The sequence below is a fragment of the Manis pentadactyla genome, chromosome 11 (genome assembly GCF_030020395.1).
Source record: "Manis pentadactyla isolate mManPen7 chromosome 11, mManPen7.hap1, whole genome shotgun sequence".
NCBI lineage: Eukaryota > Metazoa > Chordata > Mammalia > Pholidota > Manidae > Manis > Manis pentadactyla.
Genome location: NC_080029.1, coordinates 25750285 through 25773995, shown reverse-complemented (window position 1 = coordinate 25773995; position 23711 = coordinate 25750285). Strand labels below are relative to the sequence as shown.

General features: G+C 48.7%; 1 protein-coding gene across 1 annotated transcript in view; it reads left to right on the top strand.

Annotated features, from left to right (window-relative positions):
- ESRRB (estrogen related receptor beta) overlaps positions 1-7477 on the top strand; it is a 161490-nt gene extending 154013 nt beyond the window's left edge. Inside the window, exon 8 of the mRNA XM_036913085.2 lies at positions 4505-7477. Coding sequence (XP_036768980.2) covers positions 4505-4749 — 245 coding nt within the window. The 3' untranslated portion in view covers positions 4750-7477. The remainder of the gene's footprint in view (positions 1-4504) is intronic.
- The last annotated feature ends 16234 nt before the right edge of the window (positions 7478-23711 follow it).

Here is a 23711-nt window from a genome sequence, read left to right as displayed (position 1 = left end):
GGGGTGGGGAACTCAGGAGGAGAAAGGCAGGGTCCTTGTCTTAGAGAGTGCCAGGCGCGTGCACACACAGTTCTGCCACAGGGCCGTGTGTGGTACAGTTAACTAACTGTTCAAGTGTGTGTCGACAAACCCAAGTTCAGACTTCAGCTCTGACACTTAGTAGCAGTGTGACCTTGGGCAAGTCAGCAACCTTCCTTAGCCCTGTCCTTGTGTGTAAAATGAGGGTATCCTAAGACTTCCTCCAAACACTTTTGTATTAGATGATTGACTGAAGATAAAGTACTTAGCCCATTCCTGGTGTAGAGGAAATGTTCAGTAAGTATTAATTATTATCATTATTAATATTAGAGGAAACAAAGTATTATGAGCATAGTGAAGAGGGAGGGCTGGTTCCCAGATAGAGAGAGTACAAATAGGGTAACCAACCAGTTTGCTTGATACTGCCATGTTTTTACTGAAAGTCCCATGTCCCAGGAAACCTCCATCCCTGGCAAACTGGGACAACACACCTAGTCCCCCCTAATAAATGGATTAATAGAGAATGCAGGGGACACTGCTGATGCCTCACTCAGACCCTTTTACTGGGTTAGTGCCTCTGTGCCCCAGCAGCTGAGTTTTGCTGCTAACAGCTCACAGCTGTTCACCTCACCTGCCTGGAGAGTCTCATATCCCACACCCCTTGTCACCCTCAGCCAGTGATGGACCCACACAGGGGAGTGTAAGGCTGGACTCCCAGCAGGGTGGGATCAGAGCTCTGCGAGGGAGCCCAGGGAAGGCGAGGCTGCATCCTTACCTTGCTGGTTCCCAGCCCTGCCCTCTGCTTCCTCCCTCCCTTCCTTCCTCCTGAAAGCGTGCCCTGCACACATCCCGTGCATGTGAACCCATCTCACGCTCTGCTTTCAGGGAACCTGATCTAGTGCAGAGAGGGAAGCGTTTCTTTCCTTTTTTTTTTAGCTCAAATCCATTTTATTAATAAACTAATGCAAAATAATAATTTAAATTGTACATGCTTCTGTAGAGACCATTTACACCTTAAGATGCCCAAATCATAATATATTCTTTGTTAAAGAATGCTAATGCTGTTGGGGTTTTCAGTACAGTTTTAGATTGACAGAATAATTGAGCAGATAGTATGCAGACCTCCAAACACCATCCCACCCATGTCCCCCATGCCCTCTACACAGTTTCCCCTATTTTTAACATCTTGCATTAGTATGGTAATTTGTTACAATTAATGAGCCAATATTGATACCTTAACAAAGCCCAAAGTTGTCATCAGGGTTTACTCTTGTATGATTCTACAGATTCTACAGATTTTGACAAATGCATAGATAGTGACAGGTCTCCATCATTCCATGTCATATAGAAGCATTTCACCACCCTCATTATCCCATGCTCACCTATTCAGAGGGGAGCATCTGAACCAGCCGCTGCCCAGGGGCTGGGAGTTCAGGTGGGCAGAGGAGAGGGAGGGTACGCAGTGAAAGCAGACAGCACATCCTCAGTGTGTCCTGGCCCCTTCAAACCAGATCTGGAGACCAAGCTTGCCCATGCTTGGAGAGGAGGGCGAAGAGGGAGGCTGCTCAACTGTCACCCCCAGCCCACCCTCAACACCAGGCTGCAAGGGCCTTCAGATGGCTCTTTAGCTCAGCTACATGTTCTTGTCTTGATCTCACATACACAGACGTGTGCACACCCACACATGCCCGTGCACACATGTACATATGCACACACAAATATGTACACACTCTCACACACATATGCACACTCACACACATGCCATCTGAGGACTGACAGAGGTTTGGTAGCATGAACCCAGCAGGGGCTCCAGCTAGCATCAAGCTTTGCCTAAGTACACACTTTGTCCTGTAAGACAAAGTTCCAGGAACCTGGACTTCTTGCCCCAGTGGCTGCTTCCACGTCATCCTGCAGCTTGTGTGCAGGTTGAAGAAACTCGGTGGAGAAGGAGGAGTTTGTGACCCTCAAAGCCCTGACTGCATAGTGGGGCACTCCGTTTCAGGCAGTAAACAGGAAAGGAACAGGCCTTTTTGTGGGTATGGCTAGAAAAGCAGTTTGGGTCAGACCAGAGACCCCAGGGCCATGAAAGGGTTGGGTTGTAATACAGGGAGCCATGGAAGGCTGTGGGGGAGAGCCCTGTCCCCCAGCAGTGAACTAGAAAAGTCATCCAGGCCTCAGTAGACAGTGTGTTGGCTGGAGGAGAGCAGGCACCAGGAGATTACTGGGATGGTCCTAGTGGCAGCCCCAAGGGCCACTGCGGGTGCCACTGCTGGCTGAGTGGATGGATGGGGCTGGACCCTCAGATGTGGCTCAGGGCTGACACTAGGCAGAGGAGTGAAGCACATCAGAGGCAAGATGTGGCCCCAAACCACAGCCCCCTGGGAGCCTGCTGGCCGTCTTTCACCCTGGGTCCTGGCCATCTCCAAGGCTCCCTGACAGCAGAAAAAATTCATAGCCATTGATTTTGTAATTAACAGTTTATCAATGCCATCAATACAGACTTGCTGATGGATTGCAAAGGAATTAATCTTGCAGTGTTATTTTATTTCATTTTTGGTCAAAGGAAGCTGCCAATTTTGGCCTCCCTGGGGAAGGTGGGGGGATGGGGAGATGAAGCTTGCAGGAGGCAGGGAGTCTGGATGGCCAGGACCCAGCCTTACAGGAACCAGCACCGCTTGAGCACAAGCTCTGTAACCAGCTGAGAGTGTAGGAACAGAGCTGTGTTTCACCTCCAACTGGCAAAGAAGGAGTCCTTACTGCCTTGGTAACAAGGAGCAGAAAAATGTGGAGGAGTCTTGGGTGTGGGGGCCAATAACACCCAGCCCTGCGAGGACACTTACCCCCAGTCTGAGTCCTCCCAATAATGACAGTGCTAACATATGAGGTGCTGACTAAGTGCCTGGGTATGAGCTATTTCATTTACCCTTCACCACCGCCCTATGCACTTATTTGCTCCATTTTACAAAGACGCGATCTCAGAGAGCCTAAGTAACTTGGCCAAAGTCACACAGCATCTAAGATGTCAGAGTCTTACCTACCTCGTTCTGTTGCTATCCTCTCAGGAGAGAGGTGGGACCCTTGGAGGCATGGGCTGTGTGTGGGTCCCGAAGGTCAGAGGGAGTCACTAGGGTGAGCCAGCTGGTGCAGCGGCCCTTGGCAGCTGGTATCTACACCAACCCAGCACACAAAGGAACTGCTGTGCTCTTTTGAGGAATTCAGGAAACTCACCCAGCCTTCCTTGGTGACCCACCCAGAGCTTCAAGTTCATCATTTACTCTGCATGGACCCTTACCCTCCCACCTTTGGTGGGCACTGTGCACTGTGGCTCAGGGTGGTGAGTCAGGATCTTTAATGAATTCTTAGGAGGGTTGGTTATTTTCCCTGAGGCCAGGGAGTGGGTTCCAGGAGATTCCATTTACTTCTACTCAGATCCAGCTGTAACTCAGCTGTCCGTGGGTGCCTCCCTGCCCACTGGGATTTAGGTAAACTGTTTGAACCCCCAATTCATGGCCTGAGTCCAAAGCCCTTCCCAGGGTTTTAGAGAACTCCCAACAGCATCCTCCATCACCGGGTCCAGCTAATGCTATCTCAGTCCTTGCCATGTCCTCCACGACAAGGCAGCCAGACACAGCTCAGCCCCTTCATCTGGGTCTGTTCTCGGTAACCAGCATTTGTAAGGTTATTAGAGTGAAGACTCAAACTAGCACCTGGGGGCAGCAGCAATGACAGTAATATTGGTGCTGGTGCTGGTGCTGGTGATAGTGACGGTAGTGATGGTGATGTGGTGATGGTGGTGATAACCGTGATGATGGTGATAATGGTGGGGGGGTGATGATGGTGATGTGATGGTGGTGGTGGTGATGACAGTGGTGGTGCTGATGGTGATGGTAAGTGGTGCTGATGGTGGTGGTGGTGGTGATGGTGGTGGTGGTGATGGTGATATGGTGATGATGGTGGTGGTGGTGGTGGTGGTGGTGATGGTGGTAGTGGTGATACTACTTTCCAGGTATTTACTTTGTGACAAGTACTGTTTTAAGCCCTTGTCCTGTGTTAACTCATTTAGCTCTTGAGGTAGGTGTGGCTATTATCTCATTTCACAAATGAGGCACAAAGTTAAGTCACACAGCTAGCAAGTGAGGGATGCAGGATTTCAGCTCTACCAGTCTGGCTCCAGAGGCCCTGGCACCTGCAGGGCAATGACAGGTCTGTCCATGTTCAAGCCCTTCAGGGTCTCCACAGCCACCTCATGGTGGTTTCTCCCATAGTGTCCTCCCTAGATATAGATCTGCCTCTGGGTCCAAACCCCAGCTCTATCACTGGCCTCTGTGACCACAGACTGGCCACTTAACCTCTCTGAGCCTCAGTTTTCCTCTCTGTAAAGGAAGGATTTGCAAGTCTCCAAAGCTCCCAAGGGCCCAGGGAGCAGCCCGCCCGCCCAAGCAGTGCTCTCAGCCATGCCCTCTGACGCTCCCCTTTGTGCCCCCAGATTCCATGTACATTGAGGACCTGGAGGCAGTCCAGAAGCTGCAGGATCTGCTACATGAGGCACTGCAAGACTATGAGCTAAGCCAGCGCCACGAGGAGCCGCGGAGGACGGGCAAGCTGCTGCTGACACTGCCCCTGCTGCGGCAGACAGCCGCCAAGGCCGTGCAGCATTTCTACAGCATCAAACTGCAGGGCAAGGTGCCCATGCACAAACTCTTCCTGGAGATGCTGGAGGCCAAGGTCTGATGGCCTGGCACACGGACCGACTCCCACCTGAGGACAAACGGATGGACCGATGTGGAGACCTTCACAGCCACCAGCCTCGACCTTCAAGCCCTGTATCATGGCCATGAGCAGTCCCAGAGGAAGGGGTTTCTCCCCTCCCGGCTGTGTGCAGAGTCCTGGGTGCAGCCAGGCACGGGAATGGGAATGGGAGGGCAGGCCATGGGGCTCGTCTGTAACTGGCTTTCTCTTCGGTGGGATTTTCCTTGTCCATGGGCAGTGCTGCAGTCTGGGCCAGGGCTGACTCCCCTGAGCCTGGAGACCACGGAGGAAGGGCCCCATCTCCCCACTAAGTCACCAAGAGGCAGCACATATATATCCTATCCCCGCCCGACCCCGTCACCTGGGTGCGAGGTGCTTAGCTCCCAGGGCTCCTGTAAACTTAGGGTGGGCGCCACCTGGAGGTTTTTCTTTCCCAGAGGGCAGGTGCTTCTTCCAGAGGCCCAGCCCACTCTGAGGTTCTGTGGGGTCCCTCAAGAGACCCTACACCTTCCACAGTCCAGACGGCTCCCTCCTCCATCCTTGCAGCGTGGCACACACTTGGCTACCAGGGGCAGCTCGCCATCAGCAGAATAGCTGCCAAAGCTCGCATGTTCCTGGGCTCCCCATCCTTCCGCACTCCCACCAGGCTGTCACCACTGTGCCAGGGCCTGCCTGTCCTCCCCCCACTCCCCTCTTTCCCCAGAAGTCCCCCTGCTACTTCCTGCCCCTACGTCAGAGCTCACCCCGACAGTGCGGTCAGCCTACCCAGAGGACTGCAGGGCCCGCAGCCGGGAGCAGTGCCGGCTCAGGGAAGACCCGGGTAGACAGCACCCTGCAGAGCAACCACTTGTGCTGGCCCCTCCTCTCCCCAGCAGCCTTCAGGGCAGGTGCAGAGCAGGTTGCTCATGGGGAAGGTGCGGGGGCCTGGCCCCATCTGTGGGCACCCTGGGCACCCTCATTCTAGGCTGGCAGTCCTGGGAGGATAGGGCAACCTGGGGAGAGGCTCACACCAATCTTTGCCAAGCACAGAAAAGCCCAGAAGCAGTAATAGGCAGGTAGGGAATGCTGAAGACAGGGAGCATGTTGGAGGTCACTGGCCTGCCTGAGCCTTCCTGGCTTCCAGGGGCAGCAGGCAATAGGACTCCCTCTCCCCTGCATTCCAAAGGGCTGCACAAACCAGTGCCAGCATGGGCTTGCTCCTGCTGCCCTTGGGTTAAGGAGGTGTGATTATATCTCCTCGGGCACACTGAGAAGGCTCAGCTCTGTGGCAGGACCAGTGGCTATGTAGGGTAACCAACCATCCCTCTTTGCCCACGATGATCTTGGGTTTAACACTCTAAGTCCTGTGTGCCAGAAAACCCCTCAGTCCTGGGCAAATGTGGTCATTCGGTCACCTGACTTCTGTGAGGGGCTGTAAAAGTCAGTTATAACCCACTCTGGGGGCAGCCTGTCTGGTGTGCATGGGTCAGTGGAGGGTAGCTTAGATGGACCCCTAAGGATGAAAAGGCATCAAGTGTGGTGGAAATGCCCCCTCTAGGCACTGCCTTCTAAAGCAAAGATCAGAGCAACCCTACCTGGGACACTTGGGGGAATCCACACTCAATCCACACCATTCTAATCCAACCTCCTGTCCACTGGAGAGGCAGGCAGATCCTGCCTGCCCATTACGTGCCCTAAAGGCCAGGCGCCCACTTCCAAAGCCTCACAGCCTTCCTATGGCCAGCAGCTGCTGCTGCTGGTCCCACCTCACTGCCTGTCCACCCCCAGACACCAATCCTCCTGAACTTCCATGCTGGGACAGCTGAGGTCACCCCCAGGGATGGTTGGTAAACACCCAGCCACTGTGGAGTGGCTCTCTGATGTCCTCAACTAGAAAACGTCCAGGGTTTCAAAAGACCTCACAGACCAGTGAAGTGTGCCCCACCTCCCTTTTGCCCATGCGTAATTGGAGGCCAAAGTCACTTGACAGCGTTGGAATTAGATCTGGGATCCTTCACCCCCCAGCTCTCAGTCCCCAGTCTGGGCGGACCCACAGGCTCTTCCTCAGCATCAAGGGGCTGGGGCTAAAACCGAAGTCTAGCTGAACTCTTATGGTCCATGCCCTGAGGTCTGATGGAGAGACCTCACATTGAGAGAACTTGGGGTCTGCTCTGGGAGCCTCCCCTAGCCTCTCACTGTGCTGCGTACTTGAGGAGGTGGGGCCCAGGTGGCATCTCATCTCCCAGGCACGTGGTTCTCTGCAGTGTCTCACTTCCTGCTCAAGCATGAGATCCAGGCTGTCAGCCACAGCAGGGCCTTGTGCAAAACTGGCATTTGCAGGCCATCTTTTCTAGGAAAAGCATTTCTGGCTAACTGCACTGGCTGGCTTGGAGTGAGTGGGTGGGTGTTCTGGATACAGAGAAGCTTTGCCTCACTGCATCTAGTGCTTCTGCAATGTCCCAGCGTTTGAGCCCCTTTCTGTCTAAGAGGGAGTGGTATAGTCCTGATGGCTTAGTGCGGATGAGGTGGATGCTGCATTTACACATTATTTTACACGTGAATTCCCATGGCAACAGGAAAGGCATCAATAACAATGGGAAGTGACCAGCAGTAAAGGGGCTCTAGTGTGTACTTGACAGACCCACTGGACATTCAGAAAAAAAAGTTTAGGGGCCAACTTAGTTGGAAGCCTCACCAGCTTTGGGACCTCCCTGGGAAGAGGGGGGCCCTGACTTAGTAAGGGATGAAGTGAGGAGAGTTTAAGACTGCTGCCCCCACCCCCAAATGGGATGGAATTCAAATTTATCCCCCAATCTACTGCTCTGGGAAAATCTGTAAAGAGGAAATAGCCCTTCTCAGCTGTACTCTCATGATACAGGTCATTGAAATGAACCGAGAAATAAAATGTAAAAATCCAACCATGGAGAAGATGGTATCGGCTGGGTTTTGTTTGGTCCCGTGTCCCCGCCCCTTCTAAAGCCTCCAGACTGGTTTTGTCACGTGCACCTTGGTAGCAGCCCTGGTTTTTGCATACTGGAAACTTCAGCTGCCTCTAGGCCACATTTGAAGAACCAAGTAAGAAGCTCTCAAGAGCGGGCTGGGATGTTGGCTGGGAGGTCATGGTAGAGGCCACAGAGGAGCCAGAATCTGCACCCACCCCTGGGTCAGGGGCCACCTTTCCCTCCAGATCCCCCCTCTCCTTGTGCAGATGAGAGAAATGGGAGTGGGGGTGGGGAGGTACAGTGACAAACTTGTGACAAGAAGACAGAGGGGCCCACGGCCACAGAACAGCACCAAAGAAAAGCACTATGTGGAAAGATTGTTTTATTTTCTAATAATGATAAAATGGCTGGGATGGCTTCTTAAGATGTATATATTTTTAAATGGCAGTCCCTCACTGAGTCACCCACCTATACATATTTCCGCCTCTGTATATGTTCTCCCAGAGACCCCCTCACCCCTCCTTGTAAATCAAACTGCCTAGGATTCTGCCAACCTGGTCCCATGTATCTGGAATCTAATAAATAAGGAACTGCCTACTGGAGAGTTTCTTCACACATTATTTTTCCGGGCTCGCTGTCCACTGGACAGCACTGCCTTCAGGTCTCAGGCTGATGCTAAGAGAGGCCGTTGGGAGATGCAGCTCAGCCTCAGAGTTCTCTGTGTATTCAAGTAGGCATTTTTAAAGAGCTCAGCAACAAAACTCAGGAATGCAAGTTGAATCCCCCCTGCTACTTTTATGTTTTTTATATTAATGTAAAGCACTTGATTATTTTCATCAATGTCAGAGAAATAGAACATCAGACATATGTGAACCAAAAACAATTCTTTGCCTTAGGAATTTGAAATGCTTCTGTGTATGCATGCACATAATGCTGACTGCACAGAGCTCACATGTTGTACCAGGACATACTCATACCAGTAAGAAGCAGGGGGAAGGGCCTGAAAGAAATCAGAGAGGACTATATCAGGGTAACTTTTTTCGCAAGTAAATGATACTCTAGTTTATACTGGCTTTGGATTTATTGTCTTGAATATATGTGAAGCCCAGAAATTGATCACGCATCAGGCAGGGTTTGATCCAGAAGTTTACAAAGTCAATAGGGCTATGACTCTACTTCTGTGATTCTCTCAGTTCTGCCCTCCTCTGTCTTTTTGCTTTGTCCTCAAGCTAGCCTCTTTCATGGTAACAAGAAGGCTGCCAGCTTTTTATTTCACATCATGGAGAGAGAGAAAATCTCTTCCTACAACCATGGAAAACAACCTGAGCTATGTTCTGAAGTCCAATGGCTTTTGCACCTATCCTTTAACATCATTGTGACCAGCCTGGGGTGGGACTGGTCCCACTCAACAATCTTGCTGCTATACAAAAAGGGTTAGGTTGGATGTCTAGGAAACAACCAGTCAACAATGATGCCCATAGAATTCACCTACATGGATAGCTTGAGCTCTGGTCAACTTTCAATGAACAACTAAATTTGTAAGTTTCCTGAAGCTCTTGGAAGATAAGATCCACACAGCAGTCTTGGAACTCAATACCTACCAAGTATCATGTGTATAATTTATTAAGTACTTGTGAGAATGAAATTTCCCACTTTGTAGATTATTTTTAGGTAATTCCCCAATTTACCTTCACTACATCTGGTACATGTGTACAGGTGTGCACACAGACACACACACACATGCACACAGAGCTGGTATGCTGCTACCTTACCAAAAATAATTACAAAAGAGTCAACCATAACATCGTTAATGCAATCAAAACAAATGTATTTCGGGCCATCTGTATTTTAGGATTTTCTGTACTACTTCTGTTTGGATAATTGTGGTCCAACTATCTAATAGCTCAATTTTTCAAAGACTTAACCCCCATCCATATCTCTATCTCTTTTCATTCACTCTCCAAATATTCCTCCTTTTTGTTACCTGAGAAGTGAAAGGGGAAAACACAATCTAAGGTCATTCATTCATTCAACAAATACTTGCTGGGGGTCTGCCCTGTACCAGGCACTGTTCTGGGCATGGAGACTAGATCAGTAAAGAGAACAGGCACAATCTGTCTTCATGGAGCACACAGACTAGTGAGAGGAACAGAGAGACACTGATCACAGTAAATAATCAAATTATATAATGTGTTACGTAAGTCCTGTGATGGGAAAAGAGCAGGATATGGGGGATTGGGAAAGCGGAGGTAGGATATGATTTTAAAAGGAGTGGTCAGAGCAGCCTCAGTGAGAATGTTACATTGAACAGTAAGTTGAAGAAAGTGAAGGTCATGTAGGTGTCTGGAGGAAAAGCTCTCTAAGCAGATGGACTAGCATGCACAAAGGCCCTGAGGTAGGAGTTTGCCTGATGTGATCAAGTAAACAGGCTTAGTGGAAGTGGAATGGGTGAGGTGAGGGGGAGTGGGGCAAATCATGTACAAGACATGAGGCCACAGTAATTTCACTCTTAAGTGCAAGATTTTGAATAAAGGACCATGATCACATGTTTCAGCAGGAGCCTTTGGCTACTGTGTTGATAAAGAGCTGTAGGAGGATAAGGGTGGAAGCAGGAAGGCCAACTAGGCCACTGGTGAGGTGACTGGCTTGGAGCAGAGTCAGAGTCAGAGGAGAGCAGGTGTTAAGAAGCACTTGGATCTTGCATCTGTTTTGAAGCCACCAGGACATGATAGGTTGGATGTGGAATGGGAGAGGAAGAAAGGAGACGGGCATGATTGCAAAGATTTTGGCCCGAGCAACAAGAATAGGGTTGTCACCCACAGAGGTGGAAAGACTCAGAGAAGGCAAGGCTGGGGGCCTGAGGCTCCTGGAAGATAAGATCCACACAGCAGTCTTTGAACTCAACACCTACTAAGTATCATGCATGTAATTTATTTGACATATCATAAATTGTAATATGTAATATGTAGTATGTGGGAGAATCAACCAGGGTAAGTTTGAGACATTACTGAACATCCAAGGGAGGATGTCAAGAAGGCATCAGGCTGTGGTGTCAACCAAACAGGCAACAGGTAATGAGCTTCGCTCACTAACAGATGTTAGCACTGATCCTCACCAGCTGTGAATTCCTTCTCACACCCGGCCAATGCCCTTCGCTGCTCTAGCCTCTAACGCAGTAAAGTAAAAAGTAAAATCCATCTTAGTACACAGATTTTTTTGGAGCAGAAGGGACTTAGCGATTTTTGTGTGTGCCATTATTAGACAGTTGAAAGAAATGAGCCTAGGCTATAACCTTGCCTTTGATTCTTAAAAACAGTGTGGGGTGCTAGATGGGAGTGCATAATTGCTTGGCTTTTTCTGGACAAGTGGTTCTCAAAGGGGAGCAATTTTGCTCCCCAGGGGATGTTTGGCAATGTCTGGAGACATCTTTGGCTGCCATGCTGGGGGCTCCTGGCCTCTAGTAGGCAGAGGCCAGGGATACTGGTAGACACCCTGCAGTACACAGGACACCCCACAGCAAGGACTGAACCAAAATGTTAACAGTGCAGACACTGAGAAGCCCTGATTCACACACATTCTGCACATTATCTAAATAAAAACACCCAGGCTTCCAGGGAACTGAATTTGAGGTGTGAACTCATATAACCGAGGTCTTCCCACTGCGCGATGCCCCCTCTACCTGGCCTGGTCTTGCTCCGACAGAGCGAGCATCCCCAGCTCTACATGGAAGTTCCTGTTCAGACTCAACCCAGACGTCCAAGGAGCACGTGCTTCAATCCTGTAGTCTTTGCAGCTGGGCCATGACCTGGTTTCCTTTTATACATAAACTTTCACTTTGGAGAAGCAAGACAGCACCCGTGGCTGCATGACAGGAGGCAGTGGGAGCCCCTCTGGCGGAGCTCACTGCTCCCTCTGTAAGGGTGGTAAGAACAAAGCTGACTCCCTATCCTCCTCCTCCTTGTGCTGTGACCCTGGGCCATGAAGGTCCCTACACTTCTGCTCCATCTGAGTTTTCTCTGATTCCTTCCTTCCTTAGTCTGGGATGGGCTGGGGAACTCTGGGCTTAGCTATTCAAACTCCAGTGTCTGATGGTCAGAAGACAGCCTTCCTTTCTCTTCAGGAAAGGGCTTGGGTTAGGAGTTTTACAAGACCTTATTTCCTATTTACTTTTTCTGGGAAACTGCTCCCACTTCTCCAGACAGTACTCCTTTCTCAGCCCAAACACCCAGCCCATCTGTGCAAGGGTCCCTTTGGCAGCTGTCACCATGCAAAGAGAAGGCGCTGAGGCTTCACTTGGATACTGAAGAGTCTCTCCCTACTTCCCCTGTGGAGAAGAGGGGCAGCCACAGCTTCCTGTCCCTTCCTCCCACAGACAGACAGGACAAGCCCCCCCCAATCAGGCTTAGAGCCAGGCTAAGCCAGAGGCTGCCATACAGAAGCGGGGGACCAGCTGACTGGCCCCAAAAGACTTGCGGGTGTCCTATCGGCTACATAGATGGCATTTGCACTCGGGCCCCATTCTGAAGGTCCCCCATTAAAATCTCATCCCAGATAAAGCCCCACTGCCACATCTAATACCCAGCCAGTCACTTCCAAAGAAACAACAGTCCAGCCAACCAAGAAATAACTAAAAGTGACCCAAGTCTCTCCCATCAGCAGCATCAATACCACCAGTGGGCTGTCAGGTGATGAAAGCACAGCACAGCTCCATCAGAAACCTCTCCCTTGGTCCCTCTCTCCCACCCAGCAGCTGCTCAGAGTCTCTCCTGTGCAGCTCCAAACTGCCCCCCGCCGGCTCCTCCTAACTCAGGCTCCTGGGACGCCCCTTCTCAGCCCTCCTCTCTGGATTCAGCTTCTGGTTATTAGCTCAGCCTCTCCAGCTTATTTCCACTTTTCTGCACCAACTAAACAAGGGCAGAAGCTGCTCCAGTAAACAGAACCTCTTCTTTTGCAGAGGATGTGGGTGGGGGCAGTGGAGGAAGACTGAAATCCCCACCATCTCATGCATTATATTTGCTTCTGTTGCAAATTCCCTTCCCCCCAAAGAACCGAAAGCACCTGGGATCCCAGGGAGCTGCCCCTTACCTGCCCTGAGGCTTTGCCGGACACACCGCAGATCCCGGAACTGGACTGCCCTTCTGGGGACCACCTCGTTTAAGTCTCCCTTCTGCAAACACTCAGAAGGGCAAGACTTTTCTGATCCAGGGTCTGCTCTCTCGCCTCAGTTAGCTCTTGCTTTTCCTGACTGATTCTAGTCACCTGGGCCCATTCTTTTCACTCATTCATTCATTCATCACCTGGCACACAGTTAGATTTAAGAAGTATGGGGCTGGCTCCTGGTTTAGCAGAGAAGATAGAAGTGGAACTAGCGGTTTCTGAGGGTATCTTAACAGGACGCTTTCAGCACCATATGGGAGGGGGTGTCAGCGGAACCAGCCCAGCCTTTAGACGGGGAAGGGTTAGAAAAGGAAGCTGTCCTGCAGAAGCAGGCAGAAACAGAGACCCCAAGGAGTAGGGCAGCAGGTGGGGGGAGGGCGTTTCAGGAAGAGAGAGGGAGAGAGGAGAGGGAGGCTGCTCTGCTCCAGGCTTGCTGGAGAAACTGGAAGACCATCTGATTGGCTGGTGGTGGCAGAGGGGAGGAAGGACAGAAGAGACTGGAAGTCTTAGGAACCAGACGGCACAGGGCTCGGTCAGCCTTGCTGAGGACATTGCTCTCTATCCCAGAACGGAGGGAAAACCCTGGCAGAGATTTACATAGAAGGACATGGGCAGATCTGTCTTCCCCATCCAGAGACAGTGCGTCAAGCTTCCTGTCCTTCATGGACCAGCAACCTGGTGATTCAGACCAGCCCAGGTGCAGAAGTCCCTTACTGGCTCTGCCCTTACTGGCAGTGTGGCCGTGGGCCAGGCACTGTCCTCCCCAACTGCACAAGGGGGCTGGTCATATACCTTAGAGATGCTAACAGGTTATGTACGATAGTGGGATGCTAGCTATATCCCTGACACTTCACACATGCCATCCTGTTCATTCCTCACAATGAGCATTTGGCATAGATGCTCCTGCCTTCATTTTATGGGAGACTAAAGCTCAGAAAGGTTAACCAACTTGCTTAAGGTCACAGAGTCCAGATTTGAATTTAGAGCTATATGAATTCAATTAAAGTCTCTTCTCTTAACTGCCAGGCCATATTTCAGACTAGCCATCTAAAGGGCCAGACACAGAGTAGGCACTGAACCTCTGTCTGCTCCTTTCTCCCCACTCCTCCCACCACAAGGGACCACAGGGCCTCCCAGGAGCCACCTCTGGCCACAGATGTCTGCTCCCGCCCCTACCAGGGACAGCTTGCTGCCTATCCAGGTTAGCTGGACAGGAAAGGAAGGACAGTGAACAATAATTTGCTGGAGGCTTCTTATGTGTCCTGCAGCTTATATGCACTGCAGTGGGGCCTCTGCAGGAGGTACTGCTGCCGGCTTGGTGGTAGGTGACTTTATCTAAAGTCACACCCCTTGTAAGGAACAGCTGAGATGCTGCTGCTGGTCTTCAGGCCATGTCACTGGGGACAAATTTCCAGGGACTTTCTACCTTATTCCTTCCCACAGGTCTTTAGAGAGAAAAACAAATTCAGCCTAACATTATGGACCAAGATTATGGTGACATTTTTATCATCATCTTAAATGACCCTGCGGGCAAGGCTTAGACTCATTAAGAGGAAAAGTCTCAGCTATATGATATCAGAGATCAGGGCTTAGATAGAGGGAACCTATGGCCCCAAACACAGAGGATCTTAGGGGCAGCCTTTGGCTTGCATCTTGGGAGGGGGAGGTGGACAGAGATGTCTGGAGCCCATATACTGTGTCCCTCAAACCATGTCTCTTAAGTGGCTGGCCCTGGCTAAGTAGAAGGACATGGGCAGATCTGTCTCTCCCACCTAGAGACAGTGCATCAAGCTTCCTGGGGAAGGTCACAGGTCTCCCGCAGGGTGGGCACCAGGAGCGGGTACCAGTGTCAGGCACATAAGTGGGGGCTGAGGGGTACTTGCCTGGTCCTGGCCACAGACCTCCATCCTTCTTCATCCTATGGTGCATGCAAGCCCCTGCTCTACACAGGGGTCACTACCTGGTTGGGGGGGTGGGTAGGGAGTGAGCAGGCCACTAGAGGAGAGGGACCTGGGATAGATGTGGTGCAAAGTGCTGGCCAAAAGGAAAGAGAATTTGACTCAGAGGAAATGTTCAGGGAAGGAGACAAAGCTCCCCCAGCTTCCTCTGGAAATTGCTTTGTTTAAAATGCAAAGTGCAGATGTGTTTAGATGACATCTCAGCATCCATCACCCTATGCAAATGCCGACCCTGGGGAAGAGGAGCCCCTGTAAGTCACTCGGATCCCCTAATCGAGTGCGTGCGGTGATGGCAGGCCAAGGGAGCAGCGCAGGGGCGGGTGACAGCTCACCATCCAGGAGAGGAGCTTGATAAGGGGTGGGCGGAGGGAGCCCAGCCCTAGCGGGGGCGGGTCAGTGAGTCCACATCTGTGCCCCGCGGTAGAGATGAGCTCAGCCACGTGCGCCACCCTCCCCAGGATGGGCCCGCTGGGATGTGCGTGCGTATGTGGGTGGCTCCTGCCGGCGACTGAAGGGCAGAGCTCAAAACAAGGAGCTGCCGAGCCCAGGGACAGTGAATTAAAACCTTCTGGGTGAGCGGATGCGCCTGGCCTGAACATTCTGCCCTAGGGAAATGGAGAAAAAGAACGCCTGGTTGGGGGTAGGGTGCGGCTCTCAACCGCAAGCCAGCCATCTGATATCTCTATCAATCACCATACCTCAGCCATCCACAGGGGGTTCCAGACACAATTTATATACCTTCAGTGACAAAAACTCATCGTCCTGGTAGGATTTCCAGATAAAATCCAAGATGCTCGGTTAAATTTGAATTTTAGATAAGCAAGCAACAATTGCTTCATTGTGGTGTAAGCATGTCCCAAATACTGCGTGGGATTATTTGTTGTTTGTCTGAAATCCAAATTTAAGTGGGCATCCTGCATTCTTATTTCCGAAATCTGACAACCCTACACCCTGGATGATCCATTCCAAGTTTTGCACACACGTAATCACTAAGTCATGGGCTGAGCCCACCTCACCCCCCTCCTGGTTTTCCTTTCTACCCACCCCGTCCCCACCCTGGTTCTGCCTTCTGGGCCACATGCAACAATTTTGCCTCCTTCCCTTTATCTCTCACAGGTCACCCCTACCTCCCAAGACCAATAAACTTCTCATACTCCCAACTCCATCTTAGCCTTTGCCCACAGTCCTCAAGCCTGGGGAAAGCTGCTCAGCCTGGCTGTCGGCTCCACTACAAACATACGTTCTCCAATATTCATTCCTGTACTTGCTAAGTATTTGCTGAGTTCCTACTATGCCTGACACAGCTAGACACTGAGAAGACAGTAGAAAACAAGACAGGTGTGGTCCCTGGTCTCCTGGGCCTTACCTACTGTTGAGTGAGATATTTTAAAAAGAAACAGCTAATAAAGTAATAACAAGTGTGAGTGCTAGCAGGGTGCAAGTTGCTGAGATAGAGTGCAAGTTGCTGAGGTAGAGAACCATGGGATGGGGTGGAAACCCACATCAGATGGGATTATTGGAGAGGGTTTCTCTGAAAGGTGTTATTTAAGCCAAGATCTGAAAGATGAGAAAATACTAACTATACAAAGAGTGGGTGGCAGTATGTTGTAAACAGAGGAAATAGCATGTACAAAGGCCCTGGGGTGAGACTGTATCTCAGCAGAGGCCTTAATGTCAGACAGCTCTTTTATTTCTCAGAATATTTATTTTATATTTTAATTTATGTTTTTATTTCATCCTCAGTGGGTATTCCAATTTCCAGTTTTCTTAAGGTCCCAAGCCAGTCCCATCATTTAGCAGGTGATGTGATACACTAAGATGGAGTCGACACAGCTTTCTTTTATCGCCAAGTTCCCTCCGTGGTCACACACCAAGTTCTTCCTTTCCTTTGCTCTTGAAATAAGATGTGTTCTGACTTCCCTTCACATCGAGCCCTTCTCTTGTCTTGACCCTACCTCACCAGGCCCTTTCGGGCCTTTGCTCCCTCAATTCTTTCCTCTCCCTTCTACCTTCAACCTTGCCCATTCCCCTGGCTCCTGTTTCACCTTCAAACCAGCTCAAAAATGAGAGCTCCTCTTCCAGCTCTCTTCATCTCTTTGTGTTCTCAGCCATTTTTTTTCTGAAGATACTTGATGTTTTCATTGTTCCCTCCACCACTCACTCTTTATTTATGCCTTCTGTCTTCTACCAGCTACGACCCAACTGCCTCTGCTCTTCAAAGAGCATCAGCCCTGCCTTCCCAAGACTTTCCAAACCTGTCGTTCTTCTCCCTCACTCTCTGCACGTGCTGTGTTTTGCTGCCTGACTTCATAGTTATTTCCTCACTGGAATGCAAGGTCCTTGAAGTCAGGGAATTCTCTTACTTACATTTTACCACCCAAAGCCCAAGCACACACTTTGGCCATAGGAATTGCTCAGCAAATGTTTATGAATTGAATTCAACTGAGGGGTCCCTTGGGCTTTGGGGAACCAATGGGAAGAAGTTTCCTCTGGGATAAATAAAAGAGGGTGCCCTCAGTGGCAGGGGGACAGACAGAATGGGTTGGCTGGACTGAAGGTGGGGGTTGGGAGAGAGTGAGAAGGAAGGGGAAGCAGGGGAGGGTGCCAGCTTTTACAAGGGGATGATAAATGATAACAGCGCTGGGAACAAAACCAAACATCCTTCATGCTGTCAGAGCAATGAAGCCGGCACATTCCAAGACGCAGGCACCAGGCAGTGCTTTGCTCTGGGATGAAGCACAGACTCTCAGCCCCTTCTGCTCAGAGTCAACAGCCCCATCTTCCCTGAGGTGTCTTCTGAGACTAGGGAGGAGACAGGTATCCTGGGGTCGGTGAGAGGGAGGGAAGCCAACCTGAGCCAGCTGTCCTCCTCAGTGCCCCCTTCCTGGGACAGTAGTGGTCAAACGTGACCCTATGTGTTCCTTCCATGCCTGGGGTCAGCCAGGTGGTATTGGCTTCCATTTGTGTTGTGGGGCTCTTGTCCCACTTTCTTTTATGGAGTACTAAAATCTTAGAGATGCTCTAGGAATAGCAAACTGAAACACACCTGTTGGGGGTGATGAGAAGATCCCAGAGGTTTAGCTGTCGTGAATTTTCTTCCTTTGGCCACAGGCAGAGTGTGAAGTGGAAGAAGCCTTGTGCTAAGAGGCAGGGAACCTGCCTGGAGTGGGGCCCAGCTTTGCCACGGAAGAGCCATGGACCCCACACAAGTTATTTAATCTCACTGGATCTTGATTTCCTAATCCCTAACTTGTGGACTTGAGAAAAGAACTTGAAGTCACCTTCCAATTTTCTCACTGTTATTCCTTGGGCAATTTGGTAATGGACACCTGTGGTTTTCTCAAGCCTAACATCCCTTTTCTCTGTTTATGATAACACCACCCCACTTTTCCATTCCCCTTCCACATGGTCCTGTCAATCACACTGTCCTCCCCTCACAAAGGTTGGGGCCAGGATCTGAGTTTGGCTAAGCAGACTCTGGGACAGAACCATATGATGGCAGGCCCCCTTAGGGACCTTCTGTGGTCCACCTACCCAGCTGGCCAAGTTCCTGCCCTTCCTGAGGTCAGATTATCCATCTCATCTTAGTTCTGCAAACTCGCTAAAGCTGCTTTAATAAAACCCCGTTTCTCCAGGGCCAATGTCTGGTGCTTGCAATCAATGACTTTAATGATGTACTGTTAAAATCCTGAATCCAGGATCAGAGTGACTGCAGAAGATGTAGGTCAACTTACTGAGGGCACTGCAACTTACCGAGGGCACTGCCTCCCAGCTAGGGGGGCTTTTGATAGGGAAGCGAGAAGTGACCTTGCTGAGCTTGCTTCACTGCCTGCTCCCTGAAGGCTAAAGTCATGTATCCAGTAATAGGGGATCCCTTCAAGAATTCCAAGAGAACTCTGAGGCTCCCTGAAAGCATGCCATATACATCATGATTCCTGGCACTTCACACCCAGAAAATTCCTCCATGCCCAGGTCCCGACATGGGTGCACTTACGACCTAGGTGATGCTTCCCAACTCAGCCTGTGAAGTCCGGTAAGTCAGCAGTTCACACAACCTCAGCAACTGCCTTTGACCTGAACTGTCCAATAGCACTGAACAGGTCAGCAAGAAGTAGCCACTGGGTGCCCTCTACGCTTATAGAGCAGCCTTGCCACAGGAAGCCCTTAATAAGAGTATTACTGAATGTCTGAATCCTGAGGTAGCTACAAGGAAAAGAACTTGAGAAAGAGCAGAGGTCGGGAGCTTCTTCTTTGCCAAAAGGATTTGAGTATAAAAATGTTGAAGAGACCATCTGGCCACCTAGAGAGCAGGGTTGAAAAGGAGCACAGTTTTGAACTTATCTGGGCACTTCCTTCAAGGACATTGTTCTCAAGTATGGTTTCAAGATGTTTTCTGGTGGCTCTTGGACATTTTAAGAGTTTTATTTTAAAACTTTGTTCTACTTTATTTCAATGTGTATTAGACAAACTTTTGCTGACATAACCAATTATATGATCTGTAGATACTTTGCTTAGGAAGAAGTAAAATACGTACATAAAGCTAAAAAAAAAGTTGGCTCAAATAAAGACGTTAAGTAAATAACAATATCAGTGGGTTAGGAATTTGGCGAATGTGGTGAAGGTGGAGCTGGAATAAATAAATGAAGTTGGATAGCTCTTGTATAAGAGAAGTCTGGAACCCCCACTGCCCACCCTGCCCCACCTCCAGCCAGCCCTGTTGCTTCTTAGCAAGGCTGGTGATTGTAAGCTCTTCCAGGCATGGCTGGGTTTTGTTCACTTCGAATCTTCTGGATCTGATGCACGACCAGCAAGTAGGAGGTATTGGATGATAGTTTTGTGCCCTGCCTTGTTCTAGAAAATAATTAAAATATTCAACACAGAGCAGACGTTCACAGAGAATGAAGCATAACACAAATTCTAGGCCTTCTTTCACAACATGTGTACCCTGTTCCATTGTGCAAACCAACCCTGTCCATAAGATAGGCAGCTTAAAACCACCCCTTTCTGTCTACTGTCATTCATTCCCATTGCTACTACTTGGATCAGGCCACCAACATCTCTCACCCAATAATTACTGTCTGCCACCATCTCCTAACTGTTCTCCCCGTATCCAGTCTTGTCCCATCTAAGTGATTTTTTCCCCCACAATGGCCAATGGATTGTTTCCAAAATGCAGCTCAAACCCCTGCTGGCTTCTTGCTGCTCATGGGATGAAATCCACAGTCTTTAGAATGGCAGACAAGGCCTTTTGTGACCTGGCTTCTGCCTGCCTCTCCAATACCATCTCTTACCAGTTGTATATCATACCCTATAGGCCAGCCATATTTTATTCTTCCCTAAAAGTATCTTTCTTCTGGGCCTTTGCACATACCATTCCTCTGCTTGAAATGCCCTTCCCTTTCTTCTTCTGTCTCACTCCTCCTCAGTCCTCAGGATCCGGTCAACATTACCTCCTTCAAGAAACCAGCCCAGACTTCTCAGTGTAGGTTTTATGTTGCAACAGCACTTGAATGTAATTATCATATCACTTACAATGAAGGATCCCAATTAGTTATTTGTCTACCTTCCACATAGATCCTTAAGGTCTCTGAAGGCAGGGCTATACTTATTAACCTTTGTATTCCTAGACCCCAGCCCAGTGATGGACTGAGAATAGGTCCTCAGCAAATATTTGACACTTAGTAGCTGATGGCCCAGGACTGGGGAAGTCCATGACAAATGGACTTGAGACCATGGACCTCTTCAACTCATTAGTGCTGTTCTCCATCTAATTTCTTACCTGCTTGGCACACAGTAGGATTGCACTCCCTGGCCCCCGGTGGTTGGGTGGGGACCATGTGATCATTCTGGTCAAGGAGTTACGAGCAGAATTTCAAAGTATCATTTTTAGGCTGAAGCATTTCATTGCCAGAGTTCTCTTTCCCTCTGCTTTGACAACATGCAATAATCCAGATGGTAGCTTATCCATCATTCGGGGGCCTGGAACGACAACAATACTGAATAGAACCCCCAACTGACCTGTGAATAACATGTAGGTTAAATGAGAATAAGACTTTATTATAGTAACTTTCTGATTTTTTTTTTAAACCAGCATAACCTAGTCTGTCCCAGCTGGCACACCCATGCTGCACATAGGGCTTGAAGGACTTAATCTAAACTATATCTATCCTTCTAACCTCTATCCTCAGTCTGGTTCAATTCATGCCTGTGTTGACCTCAGTCTGAACATCTCCCTGCCCCCTACCCTCCACCTGCCCAAACAAGAAGAAAGGAAGGAATAAAGGAAAGAAAGGAGGGAAAGAGGAAGGGAAGCCATTATACCAGTAACCAGGAATCCAGCTGAACAATCACTAGGAAGACATGACCTACAAAGTCCATGATGAGCACACTGCCGTGAAGGTAGACCAGCACTCCCCCAGACAGCCAAGGGAAGGCTGGGTAGTTCTCCTCTCTGACTTCTATGCTGCCAGCTATTTAAGGATCCTTAATACCCACAGAACATTTACGCACTAAATCTGACTCTTGCACCATTCCTAAGTCATATGTGTCCTGACATACCCTTTATAGGTAAGTATACACCCCACATGGGGGAGGGGTCACAACTCACACAATATCACATCTGTGTCACTTACCAGCTTGCCTTCCACAACAAGAGTCCATACCCCTCACAGCTCACAGAATGTCCCTCTACTAGTCCCCACCCCTCACCTGCCACCTGTCCTACATGTTGAGTAAACATGATTCCCCACATATCAATCAACAGATCCTATCAACTACACATGTCAGGAGTTATGTTTGGACACCAGCTAGCCCAGGTTGCATCTTGTTCTAGCCTCTGATCCCTGGGGTTCTGATGTGGGATCTTTGTATATCTCTGCCAGGGGGGTACATACACCACATAAAACTGTATATGTTTCAGGCCTTCTCTCATGCCCATTACTCTTCATTAGGCCTAATTAGAATGCCACTGAATAATCATATTATTTTAATGTGCCATGTAATGATTAAGAATACTGGTGATTGCCACTTCTCTTCCCCACTCTCCCCCTACCTCCCTTTTCTTTCCTTTCAAAGAAAAACCACATGTTTGCTTTTTTATGTTTTACTTGACTTTGTACCTTCCACTGGGGACTGGGAAGATGTTGGTTGGGTAATAATTATCCCATTCTGGCCTTTTTGTCACTGTATTCTCAGTGCCAGTTACAGAATATGGCTTCAGTGTTGCCAGTGAGGATGCAGACAGGACAGAGAGGACGGGAGTAGCCTTGATGGGGTGTATACATTGGAGGTGCACTCCTGGACATTTGCTCACTTAGTTTTCATGACCACTTTGAAGGGTAAATGGTCATAACTGTCATGGAAGGACTATGCAAGCTAGAGAGCATGGGACCTGCAAAGTAAAAGTGGTTATGAGAGGGCAAAGCTGAAGAGAGAAGAGGGAGAAGGAGAATGGTAGGCTGCTCTTGCCAACACCCTGCCATGGCATCACACAGGATATCACCACATGTAGAAAGCTCTTCCTCCCCAGAGCCTGATCACTTATTTGTACAGACTTACCCAGATTTGCTGGATGGAAGTAGTAAACCTCTAAGGTCTAAGAATTTGAATTTTCCTCTCCTCAAATACGTATCTTCCTGTCTTCAAAATATCTGTCCTGAATCCAGCCTTGAAATAAAAGGATACTGGAAAGTCCACTGTCAATCTAAGACACATTTCTTTGGTGTAGGGTAAAGGGCATGAACTGTGGAATCAGGAGGGTCAGGGCAAGTCTCTTAGCTTGAGTTCAGTTTTCCCATATAAAAAATGGAAATTATTTTATATATAGGAAATGGGAATGCTTACCTCATAAGACTGTGACAGTTCATACATAGTGCCTAGCACATAGTAGGCACTTAATAAAAAATTAATTGGAGGTACCCAGTCTTCAATCATATGGAAATGTATTAACTTTAGATCTTAAAAGATTGTTTCACTGGGTATAGATTTTAGGTTGCTGTATTGAAGATATTATCATTACTGTCTTCTATCTTCCATTATTGATATTGATAAGTGAGTCATCACCCAATTTCTATTCTTTTGTAAGTGATCTGTCTTTTCTCTCTGGCTGTTCTAAAAAATCTCGTTTTCTTTGATGTTTTTGTAGTTTACTGTGATGTATTTGGTATGAATTTCTTTTATTATACTGAGAACTTGTTAGACATCCAGGATATGAGGATTGATGTCTTTCAGTAACTGTGGGGAATCCTCAGGCATTATCTCTTCAAACGTTGCTTGTTCTCCCTTCCCCTTCTCTCCTTTTGGGACTCCAGTTAGTCTTCTCTTAAACCTTTTCACTCTACCTCCATGCCTCTTTGACATCTCTTTCATATTTTCCATGTCTTTGTTTCTGAGCTAAATTCTAAAATGTTTATATCTGTCTTTCATATCATTAGTATTTTTGTCTTCAGTTGTGTCAAATCTTCTGTTTAATCTTTCTATTGAGACTTTAATGATTATAAAGTTCCGTTTCTACAAGTTGCATTTTTTTTCCATCTACTTAAGCTGTTCTTTATATGCTCATATTCCTTGGTCTTGGTTTAAAAGTTTTATTTCTTTAGATATATTTGTGTGGTAGGCAGACTAATGGCCTCTCAAAGATGTCCATGTCCTAAATCCCTGGAGCCTGGAATCTATTGGGTTACCTGATAGAGGAGAATTCAGATTGGGCATGTTTGTGGGAGGTTTATTTCTGTTTTTTTTATTCTGTTCTATTGATCTATGCATTTATCCCTCTGCTAATTCCACACAGTTTTAATCACCATAGAATTGGTGCTAATTCTTTAAACATTTGATAAAGTTCTCCAGTGAAATGATCTGGGAATGCAGATATCTATTTTTGGAGGTTTTAAATTACAAATTCAATTTCCTC